A 12,435-nucleotide genomic window follows, 5' to 3' on the forward strand; every position below is an offset into this window, starting at 1 on the left:
TAGACCTCAATTTTAAAAATACGATATTGTAAAATAAATACAAAAATTTTTTTAAAGCTAAAGCTCTAAACTGTTCTGAGACAATGAACAGTACATATATGTAAATGTTTTAAAATGTCAGTATATTGTATATATGTGCTTACATGCAATATATTGTATATGTGCAAACTATCAATTTTACCTAATAAAACTGAAAAATGAAAAAAAAAGAACTACATTTAAAAAAGAGTAGGGGAAAAAACAAACAAGAGTTAACAATATGACAACTAACTAAATTATGATAAACTGACATTAACAAAATATTATAATCAATGACAATGAAGACTAAAAATGGTTAAAAAACAAATATTTTTAAAATACTTGCAATAACATACAATCATATTATAAAATTAAATGAATATTCAGCTTTAACCCATAATCATATTAGAAAAACTTTAATAGACATCAAGTTCCTTTGATCTCAGGGAACTTTTTTAGCAAGACAATGCTGAACAAACAAAACACTGAACTTTCACACATGATTCATTTTTCCTAACACACAGCGGATGTAAGTAAAGAAAGTCGTCCATGGGTCCTTTCAATGACAGCCTGGCTCCCTGCCCTGGCACTCACCAGTTTCATAGCTGGCAGCTTTGTATCTGGAACTAATCTTGTCTCTAAGCAGAGAGAACGTCTGGGCTCTAAGCAGCTCAACCCAGTGGGTGCTAGTTTACGCCAACACTGACGTGGCCCTGGGCACCGTGATGCCCTGCTCCCCAGACCCAGTTCCAGCCCACATGCCCCTCACTGCCTTGAACTAGGGCCCTTCTCTCAGTGGACCCGACTTCACTGTGCACTGACCCTTTCTCCCAAAGACTAAAATCCTGCCCCTGAGTCCCTGCCCAGAAGATACAGAATGCTTGTCCCCAGGTTCCCTTCCTCCCATCCTACCAGGACCTGCTTGGCTAGCTTCTAGTTCTCAAACAGGGCCAGCTTATCCTACAGACATTCCCTCATTATTCATTTAACTAATATTTATCAAGCTTCTAACTAACACTAATCACTAGTCTAGGTTCCAGGGATATGGCAGTGACAAAATGAACAAATGTACCAGCCATCCTAGAGCCTGGACTGTAAGAGGCAGCGCTTACATTTCGTAGGGGCACGTGGAGTCTCCATTGTGCCAGTACTCCTGCCTTCACAGGGGTCTTCAGATCTCAGAGTCTGAAGTCCACAGGCACGAGAGGGCTCAGGAGCTGTAGATGTGAAGCCCCAACCTGTCACTGAGTTCCTGGAAAGCCTTAGGGGCAGAATGGAGTCAGTAGGAAGAGAATGGAGAATGGAAACTGTATCACCAGCTCTAGAGTCAGAGAATGCTGGTCCTGAAGGCTGGGCACGCGCCATCCCAGCTGTGCAACCCCAGAAAGTCACTTAGCCCCTCGGAGCTGCAATCCTCCGATTTGTGAAAAACAACCCTCAGTCCACGATGTTGTAAAAACTAAACGAGGTCAGTACTTTGCAAAGTGACTGGAACACGGAAGGCAGTAGCCCCTTCTTCCAAAATGAATGTTTTATTCTATTTCTCTTATTATTTATCAGAGTTAATCCACTTCCGTCTCCTCTCCTTTAGTCCCTACTCTAAAACGACTACAAGTCAAAAAACACGACTACTGCTCTCTCAACTAACTGAACATGCATTTCACTCCTATAGGTCAACACTCCCCTCTGTATCTCCATCAGATCCTCCAAGATTCTTCCTCTGCACAACCTCAGAATTTCACAAATAATTAGGGAACAGACCATCACTGATTCCACATCCACCTTCCAAAACCAGAATTTAAACGATTAGATCAGCCTTTGGAGATTGAGGCATCTACCCGCTATCTAAAGAAGAAAATAGGGACTGACAAGTGCCATCATTAGGACTCAAAAACATGTTTTAATTAAAATTTAAGCAAGTTTAAGAGGCCAAGATAATCAGTTAAAGAACAGAAGATATATATCTCTTAATACAGGGGGGCGAAGGACACCTCTGACTTTCCTTTTTCGAGGGGAGGAGGAGGTAATTTGGTTTGTTTGTTTATTTAAATGGAGGTACTGGGGATTGAACCCAGGACCTTGTGCATGCTAGGCATGTACTCTACTACTGAGCTATACCCTCCCCCTACCCGGGACTTTTCAAAAGTGCTGCATGGATAATATTTACAACTATGGATGATAATCACCAAATTAACTGCCAAATATAATTGTCAAAATAGTTTACATTCATTGTTTCCTTTTTCTGTCAGTCACTTGGTCTACACAAAAATAACCATTCAAACCATTACGGATACAGGATTGGATTAAACTTTCATTCAAACATGCCCGAAAACCAAACATTTTTAAATGAAGAAAAAAGTCTTAATATGATCAATTTGAGAGCTCCTTGGTAACAAGGATTCATTATTCTTCCACCAACAAATATTTCTTCCTCCTTCCAAAATCTGTAATGTTGATAAAAATGGGGGCGTCTTAATCCAACCATCACTGTTAAGTAGGTATCACAGAATAGTTAACGGGGAGCAACTTGACATGTGTAGTAAAATGAGTAAGGCTTTAAGCAAGAGCTCTATCTTCAAAAAAAAAAAACCTGGGTCATATGGAGACTCCCTCCTCTCCCACTCCTTCCTGTTCTGTCCTCTCCTCCCTCTTACCTTCTTGACTTTTCGTCTATGCTGCTCCTTTTTCATCTCCTTTCCAAATTGATTCATATTATTCAGAGGCTCCCAAAGATTACCAAATTTATTCCAATGGGATTTTTTTCAAGGCTGAAGTGGCCACTACTAATTTTTAAAATTTTTTTGGTTTTTTTTTTTTGCAAATATAATGCTAAGTCAAAGGACACATACATGCATGTGCGTGCATGCACACACACTCTCTCTGTCTCTCTCAAACACATACACACCACACACTCTTACTCCTTAGACAAACAGTTCTTTTCAGGGACATGCTATATTTCATCAGAAATTATTCTACATTCTCTCATCTCAACCCTGTCTGTAATCAATGTTCATACAACATCTTCTAACTTTGTTTCTTAAAGCCTACGCTTGATATAAAAAGAGAGGTTAAGATCAAATTAAATTACTGCTGGACAATGAAAAGTGAGAAGATACTGGCAACATGCCTGATGCAAATGCGACCTCCCCACACAGGCTCCAAACCTAAACACGAGGCAGAGACCACAGATCAGGAACAAAACCCACCTGGTAAGGACTCTGACTTATTTCTAACTTTTCTCATCCCTACTCAACACTGCTCATAAGACGCTAACTCATAATCAGGGTAGAATCGGTTTTTTGTTCATCAAGATTAACAAGCTTGTATATTCCACATGAAGCTACTTAAAACACGAATTGCAAAATGACTCAAACGTCTGGACATCTTCAAAGAGTATATATTTTAATGATATAAAGCCACAACAAATAACGTAATTACTAACTCTTCTGGAGTAACTAACTTTTCTCCAAACAAAAACTTAAAAAACCACCTCAAGTGTGATGTCCATCTAGTTTTATAGGATGTTCTAGCTCTAGATTTTCTCAGAGTAGCTGACCTCAGTGGCTTCTTCCATATTAAATTCTACATAAGCTATTCTGTACTCTTATATAGAGTAAAACAATTTAACTGGCATGATTGAAAAATGGATGTTCTAACTGGTCAAATACTTTGATTAAAATTATGAGGATTACCAAGCTCTAACTTAAAGCATAATAAAATACAACTAAAATCAAAACTTAATTGTAGTGGGGAGGGTATATATCTCAGCAGAAGAGTGCATGCTTAGCATGCCAGAGGTCCTGGGTTCAACCTCCAGTACCTTCATTAAAAATAAATATGAACAAATAAACCTAATTACCTGCCTCCCCCCCAAAAAACTCAATTGTAAATAACTAAATTTTACAGTAAAAGAAATTCATCATTCATCATATTATTAATGATAATAAACTAAAATTATCACTATTCTGGTAAAGTGATAAAATACTAGGTTAACAGAATTGCAGGTACTAGAACGTCAGATAAATTCACTCCCATGATAGGATTTCCATTGTTATGACATAAACAACCACTAATCCTGAAAGTTTGATTCAAGATTTTTTTTTAAGTTTTAATCTGTGTTTTCCATGCACATCTGCCAAAACCCTTCAGACATAAAGAACTTCCTCCCTATCTCTTATGAGAAACAGAACTTGAATGGAAAAACAGTAAGCCTTCCACAGACTCTGCTAGGAGAAGCATCTCCAGCCATCACATGTCAAACCAATGCAGAAGGCTGTTTTAAATTAAAGATATAAAACAGTAATCACCCTAGAGGGCTGTCTCCACACTAATCCAAATATACAAGACTTGTCGGGTAGAGAGAAATCTATAGCAAACTAAGAATCTTTTTGGGGTGGAGGGGGTCACAAATGTATATCCTGATATAAAGAGTGAGAACATGAAGTGAGGGAAAGATTACACAAGCATTTTTTACCCAGTGATCCCAAATAATCTCAGTGAGCTCTTCTTCCTCATGGCCTCCAGTCTTTTCACTGCTGTTCCATTTCTTACTTCTGCGTAACACTCATAGAGCACTTTAATATGTTTACGAGCTCTGCCTGGGACATTTTACAGCAACCTGTGAGGTATCAAAGCATTACTGGCCTCATTTAATAGCTGCAAAACAGACAGAAATTAATGTCTTACTCAAGGTCACTCTTGAAGTCAATGGTAAATTCATGATTCGAGCTCTGAATTCTAATGGGACAGCTAGCCAGAGTCCACTGGCCCCTGAAGTTTTCTAGCAGAGCCAGTCAAAGGGCTCCTTATTATGTTCTGAGTTGTTCAGTAATAACTTAAATATGCAGTATTATGCACTCACTTAAGTAGTTTTTTGCTAAGGTGACACTGCAAGCATTCACAAACCTGCTCAGATGTTTTGTTCACCCTGAAGATGACCCTTCTCCTGAACTCTTTTGGTACTTGGGCAACTTCTCTATGTGTGGCTGAGAATAGAAAATAGTCATTCAATCAAGGTAACTAAAGGGTTGATCTGGGACATGACTGTAACCAAGCTTACACCATGATCAAGTGTACAGTTATGGTCTCTGTCAGAAGAAATTACTTTTAACAGAAGGTGCAAAATGGTCCATGTTACTCAATTTCCATATGGAGACAGACGAGAGTTCAAAACATTCAGCCCTCTGCCCTCTGGTAGGAATCCTGGCCTCAGTAAGCCACTGTGGCTGGTAGAGTCTGCCACATTCTCAGGTGCTTGAGGGCAGAAAAGGCAACTACCAGAATACAAAATATGCAGAAATGGGTCATCTGAAGAGCAGTTATTTGTCAGTTTTTCCAGGTGCCACACAGGGTGGAGGGACATTCGATTTGATGGCATTCAATCAATATTCCCATCACTAGAGGTGTGTGTGTGACAGTGCCATGGTAGTTCATTAGAGCCCTCCCTTATCTATGGGAGGTACACCTTCCTTAATCCTCTGATTACTAATTCTATTACTTCGGTACCTAGATGCTAGGAATGATGCACGCTGGATATTGCACACATATACACAGTCACTAGAAACACCTGCTACCTGTAAAGTACTAGGCTGTGAAGCTCTCTGCACAGGGGTCTTGCCTGTCTACTTGATGTTGCATTGCCAATGGCTGGAACATTGTCTGGCATAAAACAGATGCTCCAGGAAATTTTAATGAACTATTACTGAAAACTGGAATTCATAAAGAGCAAACCATGCATAAAAAACACTAAAATGGTTACTAATCCTTATCTGAACTAGCCTGGTCTAGCTGCAGACCTTAAAAGCCTTACGTCTTCAAGTTCAGTCCAATTCAGTCCTAAACTAACCCTGACCAAGACTACAAAGTTTATTAGGAGCCTAACCAGTGATTGTGGTCTGTAAGTAACCTCGCTGCTCTGAATGTGGGGTGCTCCCCAAAGCCCCCTCGTGCTTACCAAGCCACAATGTGAGCCCTTAAGCCCCACGGGACTGAGCATGGCCCCAAATTCTGAGTTTGCTGTCTGTTCCCTAAGGGGAATACAGGCTTTCCACAAACCAGCTTACTCAGCTGTGGGTATTACAACTGCCTAGCCCTTACCAAGCCTCCCTCCAGACGAGCTAGAACCCAGGAGCTGTAGGCCTGAATCACCGCTCACTCAGGGCAGTGACCCGTGGATCAGAGACTGTCATCAGCCTAAGAGTAGGTACCGCCACCGCCATCACCACCAGGAGACTCCCGCTGCCCTGCCTCCTACAGCACCTCATTCAGCCTGAACTGGTCACTCACCCTTGAACATTTTAATGTGGATTGCATCCTACCCTCAATTAAAAAAATATTTACTGAGTGCCTGCCCCTCTAGACCAGCGCCCCTACTCCTAGCCCCATTCATTTCTGGCTCAGGCCTCCATCCCAAGCACGCTTCTAATTTATCCCTGCATATCTCACCTCCATCCACATAAACCAGTTATCTAATCACCATGTTCCCATAAGCTCTTATATAAGAAAGAACAGAATTACATCCCCTTTTTCAGACAAGAAAATCAAGCTCAGAGAATTTGGACAAGGTCATATGGTATTTAAATAGCAAAGCCAAGATTCAAATCCAGTTTGTTAAGTCTATACTGTATTCATTATATGTTGTTCCCTGTTTATTTTCTGTAGCATCAGGACCTAGCATAGTCCCGAGTACCCAGCAGATACTCTGTCAATGACTGTTTAACTGATAGGGTGTCTTCAATATCCATTTTAAAAATAAATACCCATCAACGGGATTCTCATTTCCATGTTTATCTACACAAAGCAGAAGGAAAGCAAAAGCATCCCTTGCCAACCTCTGCCTAACCTGCTCGCCTGACTGACCAGCTCTCCCTCACCCTCCGCACACAGACACGCTGGCCCGTGTCTGCCTCTCCAGCTGAGCTGCATCTTACCGACCATGCATGTTAGATTTACTCCCAAATCTGTTTATGACACTTGCACTGGTTAGTGAAATTACATAATTTAAATAAATATGTGTAATCAAAGGAAATAAAGGAAATGTGAGTGTAAAAAGAGAGCTTTTCTATGGAAACCAAGTTGGTTACTTTAGAACAATTTGATCAATGTGTTACCAAAAAAACTTTTTTTTAATCAAATTAGACACATGAGGAATGACAAGAGAAAGTGTATAATCCGAAGATGACTTTGCATTGAGATTTCTTTTCAGGTGCCGGAGGTCAGAGCTGATGCGTGGTTCGGTGTGGCGCGTGCAAGGAAAGCACGGGGCTTTGCACGCAGCTGGCCAGACCTACTTCCACAACAAAAGACTGGCCTACAACTGTAGTTATATGTTTCAGGTTAAAATAAAATATCTAGGGTACACAAGTACTCTTTTTTCAACGGTTTCTCTACTTCAACAGGCTTTTTTGGATTAAGTGATCAACCATATCCACAGGCCTCCTACCGTGGGAGCGCCTCCTACCGTGGGAGACCCTCCCATAATGCCCTGCTTTCAGGAGCCCTCCTGGTAAAAGGCGACACAATGACACACTGCTGGCACTCCTGGTCTCAAACAACAAACACCCTGCCCAACAGCACCAAGGAAACAGACACACTGAACTGAATTTTCTACCATATGGCCTTTGTGTTACACACTCTGGTATGTTTATTACCAATAGTTAATTTTAACTATCTTTTGAAAAACTCTTGTGCAAATTCTGTTCCTTTTCTAAAGGGATGAGATTTTCTATCTAAAATAATTTCAGTTTATGCAATACATAAGTTTCATGAATTGTTTAAAAACCAACCATTCAAAATTATCAGATGCTTCTTAAATTCTGAGATGATAAAGTTCTAATGCAGAAAGAACTTCTGGATGAACACTCATATTAATTTTGGAATCAGAGCATTTATTACCTTGGCACTGTCTATTAACAGCCTTACTTCTGTTTTTCACACTTACATCAAGTGAAAAACTCTTATCTACTTTTAGCAAGCCAAAACAAATGCCCACAAACTGAGAAGTAAAAAATGCATGTAACAAAACCACAAATTTAGCAATGAAGTAAATGTTTTTTAAAAAATTCAAGATCCTTTAGGATTCTCCAAAATGTTAATCAACAAAACAAAAGAAGAAGAAATCTTCAATAATTTTTGGAAATTGAAAAAAATATTTTTGGTTATAAATGTATTTTTATTCTTGAATGTACAAACTTTCTTTATAAGCAACACTAATGACAACTCAATAGCTGCTCTGTGACGCTGAACTAATTACTTAAACTTCTTGAGCTTCCTCATTTGCAAAGTGGAGGAATTTCTGTCTAACATGATGGTAAATATCAAATGAGACAGATGTAAAATGCCTAGCACATAGCTGAAAATAAACCCATGTGGAAACTCCTTTTATATATACATACGGAGAGAGAGACAGTAAAGGATTCTTAACGGGGGGGGGGGGGGGGTTGGCAGGAGGACTGGGGAGGGAACAACAAAGTACATAAATTCTCTGAAAGGGCATGCAGAACTTTGTGCATATAAGCTTATGTGCACTTGATTTGGAAAAGGGCCCATAGTTTTTCATCAGCTTCTCAAAGAAGGCCATGACCCCAAAAAAGTCTCAAGGCCTACTTTTATGATAGCCTTTGGCTTTATTTTCTCTGTTCCCAGATCTATGAAGTTTATGAAACGGGACTGGAAACTTTAAATACAAGTAATTTAAATTATTCAATAGCAACAACAAAAAAAGTTCAATTGAAAGTGCGGTCATGGTAAGATACGTATTCTCCTTAAAAAAATAAATAAATTCATTTGGCTCAAATTGTTCCCCAACTTTCCCATAATTAAAAGCAAATATCCAAACTCCAACCAAAGTTTGAAAACCTAAACAAAAAAACAACAGCAACACCAAAAGAAAAAAAAAAAAAAAAAGGAAATCTTAAACAGCCAAGAATTAAAGCCGTTACTTATATAACACAGTGTCAGTTGTTCCTTCTTTAGAGTTAAGAATTTGAAAAATTACTTCATTCCCTCATTCTGACTCAAAGTCAACAATCTTCACTTCAAATAGTTATTATACATATATTTTTTAAATCTGTACAATAAGGAGACTGTATAGTATCACAGAAGGCACCCTAAACTGGGAATCATGGAAACGAATGTTACGGTCCTGTTCTGTTACGGTCCTGTTCTGTCACCAACTGACTCTAAGACAGCTGGACCTCAGCATTCTCTGGCACTATGATCCTACATAAAAACCTGCAAACACAAAGTAAAAGGGTAAGACACCTGCTATCCTAAAACTGTTCTTCACTACTAAAACAGAAACTTAACAAAAAGGGAGGTTACCTGACAAGTAACTGAGATTCTAGATCTACTGAGAAAATCGACCTACAACAATATACCTTTGAACTACAGAGAGTTCTGCCCTCACAGTCAGAGCTCACAAGGCAGATACACCCAGAGCAGGCTTCTAGTTGGGGCCATTTTAAACTTTAGCTTCACATTAAGAAGAACACCAGGTTCCTCCCTAAAACCACTCCTTTCCTTAAGGTGAACAGCACTCAGAAGAAAGATTTAACAAAGTACAGACAGACAAAAATACACAAAATAGACAAAAGAGCAGTCTGGTGTATCTTGGGTAAACCCTTATTTTGTATTTCACTGAAAAATACTTCTTATGGAAAAGGTAGCTTATTTTAATGAATTTTATTTCCAAATGACTTTTCCAAACAAGTGTTTTTCAATGGAGTACAAAATAAGGCCTCATATACCAAGATACTCCTATACTGAAGAACATCCCTCTTCCTAAAAAATAACAAAAAACAATGTGAATGTTAAACATTTAAGGAGTCTGCCAAATACAACCTTTTGAATGTATTCCTGTAAGAGCTAGCAATACACACAAAACGCAAATTAGCACGGCAAGAGGTATTCTGAGAGGCTGTGATGACTAACACTTCAGGACTGAACTGTGGTTGTTATTAAAAGAAACATGAGAGGCGTTCTCCCAGATCCTCACAGGTCAATGTCTCCACCGCAAGATCTACTACAAACAGCAGTCAGGGCTGAATTCACAGTTTAGTCTCTTAAACCTTCATCTTTTGCAATATCCCCCCATGTGATGCATTATATGAATCAAAGAATCCAATCAGAAATGCATTTACAGAAAATCAGATATAGGGCACAATGACACTCATGCACTCAAATGAATAAAAAGGAACAAGAAACCCAAGATAAGGGTCTTGTCGAAAACAAAGCCCAGAATCCAGCAAACAGTGTAACTGTACAGAAAAGACCAGAGCGAGATGACATGTACCAATCATTTTCCTCCCTGTTAAAAAAAGTTCACCTAGTGTCTGATTCCCACCTTTGCACACGACTTCAGTATCAACCAAGGTTTTTCAAATGCTCTGCCTCATGAATGGGACTTCCAAGCAGAGGCTACCTGAAGCCATCTAGGAAAGATCACCAGGAGGCTTCACCACTGCCAGTTTTAAGGTTTAGTAACAGCATGCCTTAATAAGTTACAGTGCAAAGATTTTAGTCTCCAAATTCAAATATTTGGGAGCACATTTCAACTAATTACAAGGGACAAAAGATTGAACCCCACAATATCCTATTTGTCCAAGTGGAATTTAGAGATTATTTCTTTTATTTGGGGGGGGGGGAGGATTAGGTTAATCTATTTAATTTCTTTTTTAATGGAGGTACTGGAGATTGAACCCAGGACCTCGCACATGCTAAGCACATGCTCTACAACTTGAGCGAATACCCTCCCGCCTAGAGATTATCTTTTAAGAAGTTAGTTCTAGTTCTTTTTACTGTCCTCAAAACACAGTCTACCTACCAGAAGGAGTATAAATAAATACAAACATTTAGACAGTAATTTGGCATATCTATCAACAATTAAAACATGCATGTACCTTTTGATCTACCAATTACATTTTGAGGATCTAGCCCATGAAATATTTGGATGCAAATATAAAAATGTACATTCAGTGCAGCATTTTTGTCAAGGTGAAAACTCATACACCCTGATTAACATGTGGTATACCACACAAAAGAATGAGCTAGATCCAGAGGTACTGACATGGGAAGAACTCTAAGACACTGTTCAGGGACAAAAGCAAGTTACAAAGCATGGGTATAGTAAAAATATACTTATGTCAAGAAAATTCTGTCTGTGTGTGTGTATAACTGCACAGAAAACGGTCTGAAAAGATTAACACCAAACAGATAACAGAGGCTACCCTCTGAGGAAGAGAGTGAACCAAAGAGCATGGGATGGGTGCGTGTGAAGAGAAGAACTGTTTTAAAGAGGGATTTTCAGGGGGGAGGGTATAGCTCAAGTGGTAGAGCTGCATGCTTAGCATGCATGAAGTCCTGGGTTCAATCCCCAGTACCTCCTCCAAAAATAAATATACCTAACTACTGCCCCCACCAAAATAAAATAATTAAATAACACAATAATAAATAAAATATTAAAAATAAAATAAAGAGGAGCTTTCACTTCCTACTCCAAATACACCTGTATTATTTAAACATTTACATCATATATATGTATAACATTTGTTCCTTATGGAAAGTAAAAGAGATGCAATGTCAAATTTTAGCTAAACTCTAAAATCACTAATAGAAGACACTGAAATAATATAAGAAGTAAAGGCTGTTGGCATCAAAAGCACCCTTTACAGACTTAACCTTCTGGAGAATAAAGGAAAATGTGGGCAGCACTGACCAGTAGTTATAAATGAACATGACCACGTCTTCATAAAAGAACAAGCATCATTCAGGGAACTAAAAGATTAGAATCTTAGAACTTTAAGAGTAAAGATACTGAAATCAGGAACATTATTAAAAAGCTAGAATCTTCTAAATGCCTCCTAGAAACACAGTTTTGACAACAGATTCTACTACTCTGGTACAAGGTGTCCATGTAGGCGTGTGCTCTTTTGCATTAGAACACTGGCCTGTGTGAAGAACCAAGGGGTATGAGGTGTCACACTTACCTGCACATTCTCTTCTGTCACCTGAATCTCTGCCGTGTAAACATAGTCAATCAGCATCCTCAGGGTCCAGCCGTCCACCTCCTTGATTCGAACTCTCTTTGCTCGGCTCTCACTCATCTCACCTAAAACACAAGAAGCAAGGCTGAGGCCGCAGCAGAAGCTCGGTGGGAAGACCAAGGCCCAGGCAGGCGGCCTGGGCACCACAATCAGCCACGTCGCAGGCCTACAGCATCCCCCCCACATCTCTTAAAAGCTTACCTGAGCAAACCACACGAAGTACTTCTGTTACCCACTTATACCTGAAAATCACATCACCCTGATGAACGTGCCACAGGTCCAACCGCATGAGTTCTCACACCCGTGGCATTACATGCCCTCCATTCGCCTGCCGTACCAGTAAACAAAGGATGCTGTGGCCATCAAGCCATCAGCC

The 12,435-nt window shown here is 39.4% G+C and overlaps 1 protein-coding gene across 2 annotated transcripts in view; it reads right to left on the reverse strand.

Moving 5' to 3' along the window:
- The window catches only part of KLHL2 (kelch like family member 2), a 113,519-nt gene that overhangs the window by 61,325 nt on the left and 39,759 nt on the right, over positions 1–12,435 (reverse strand). The window contains exon 4 of one of the 2 annotated variants that reach the window (XM_032465504.1): positions 12,003–12,124. The exons of the other annotated variant lie outside the window; for it this stretch is intronic. Within the exon in view, the coding sequence (XP_032321395.1) occupies positions 12,003–12,124 (122 nt within the window). The remainder of the gene's footprint in view (positions 1–12,002; positions 12,125–12,435) is intronic. 2 annotated transcript variants of the gene reach the window in all.

Source organism: Camelus ferus, chromosome 2 (genome assembly GCF_009834535.1).
Source record: "Camelus ferus isolate YT-003-E chromosome 2, BCGSAC_Cfer_1.0, whole genome shotgun sequence".
Taxonomy (NCBI): domain Eukaryota; kingdom Metazoa; phylum Chordata; class Mammalia; order Artiodactyla; family Camelidae; genus Camelus; species Camelus ferus.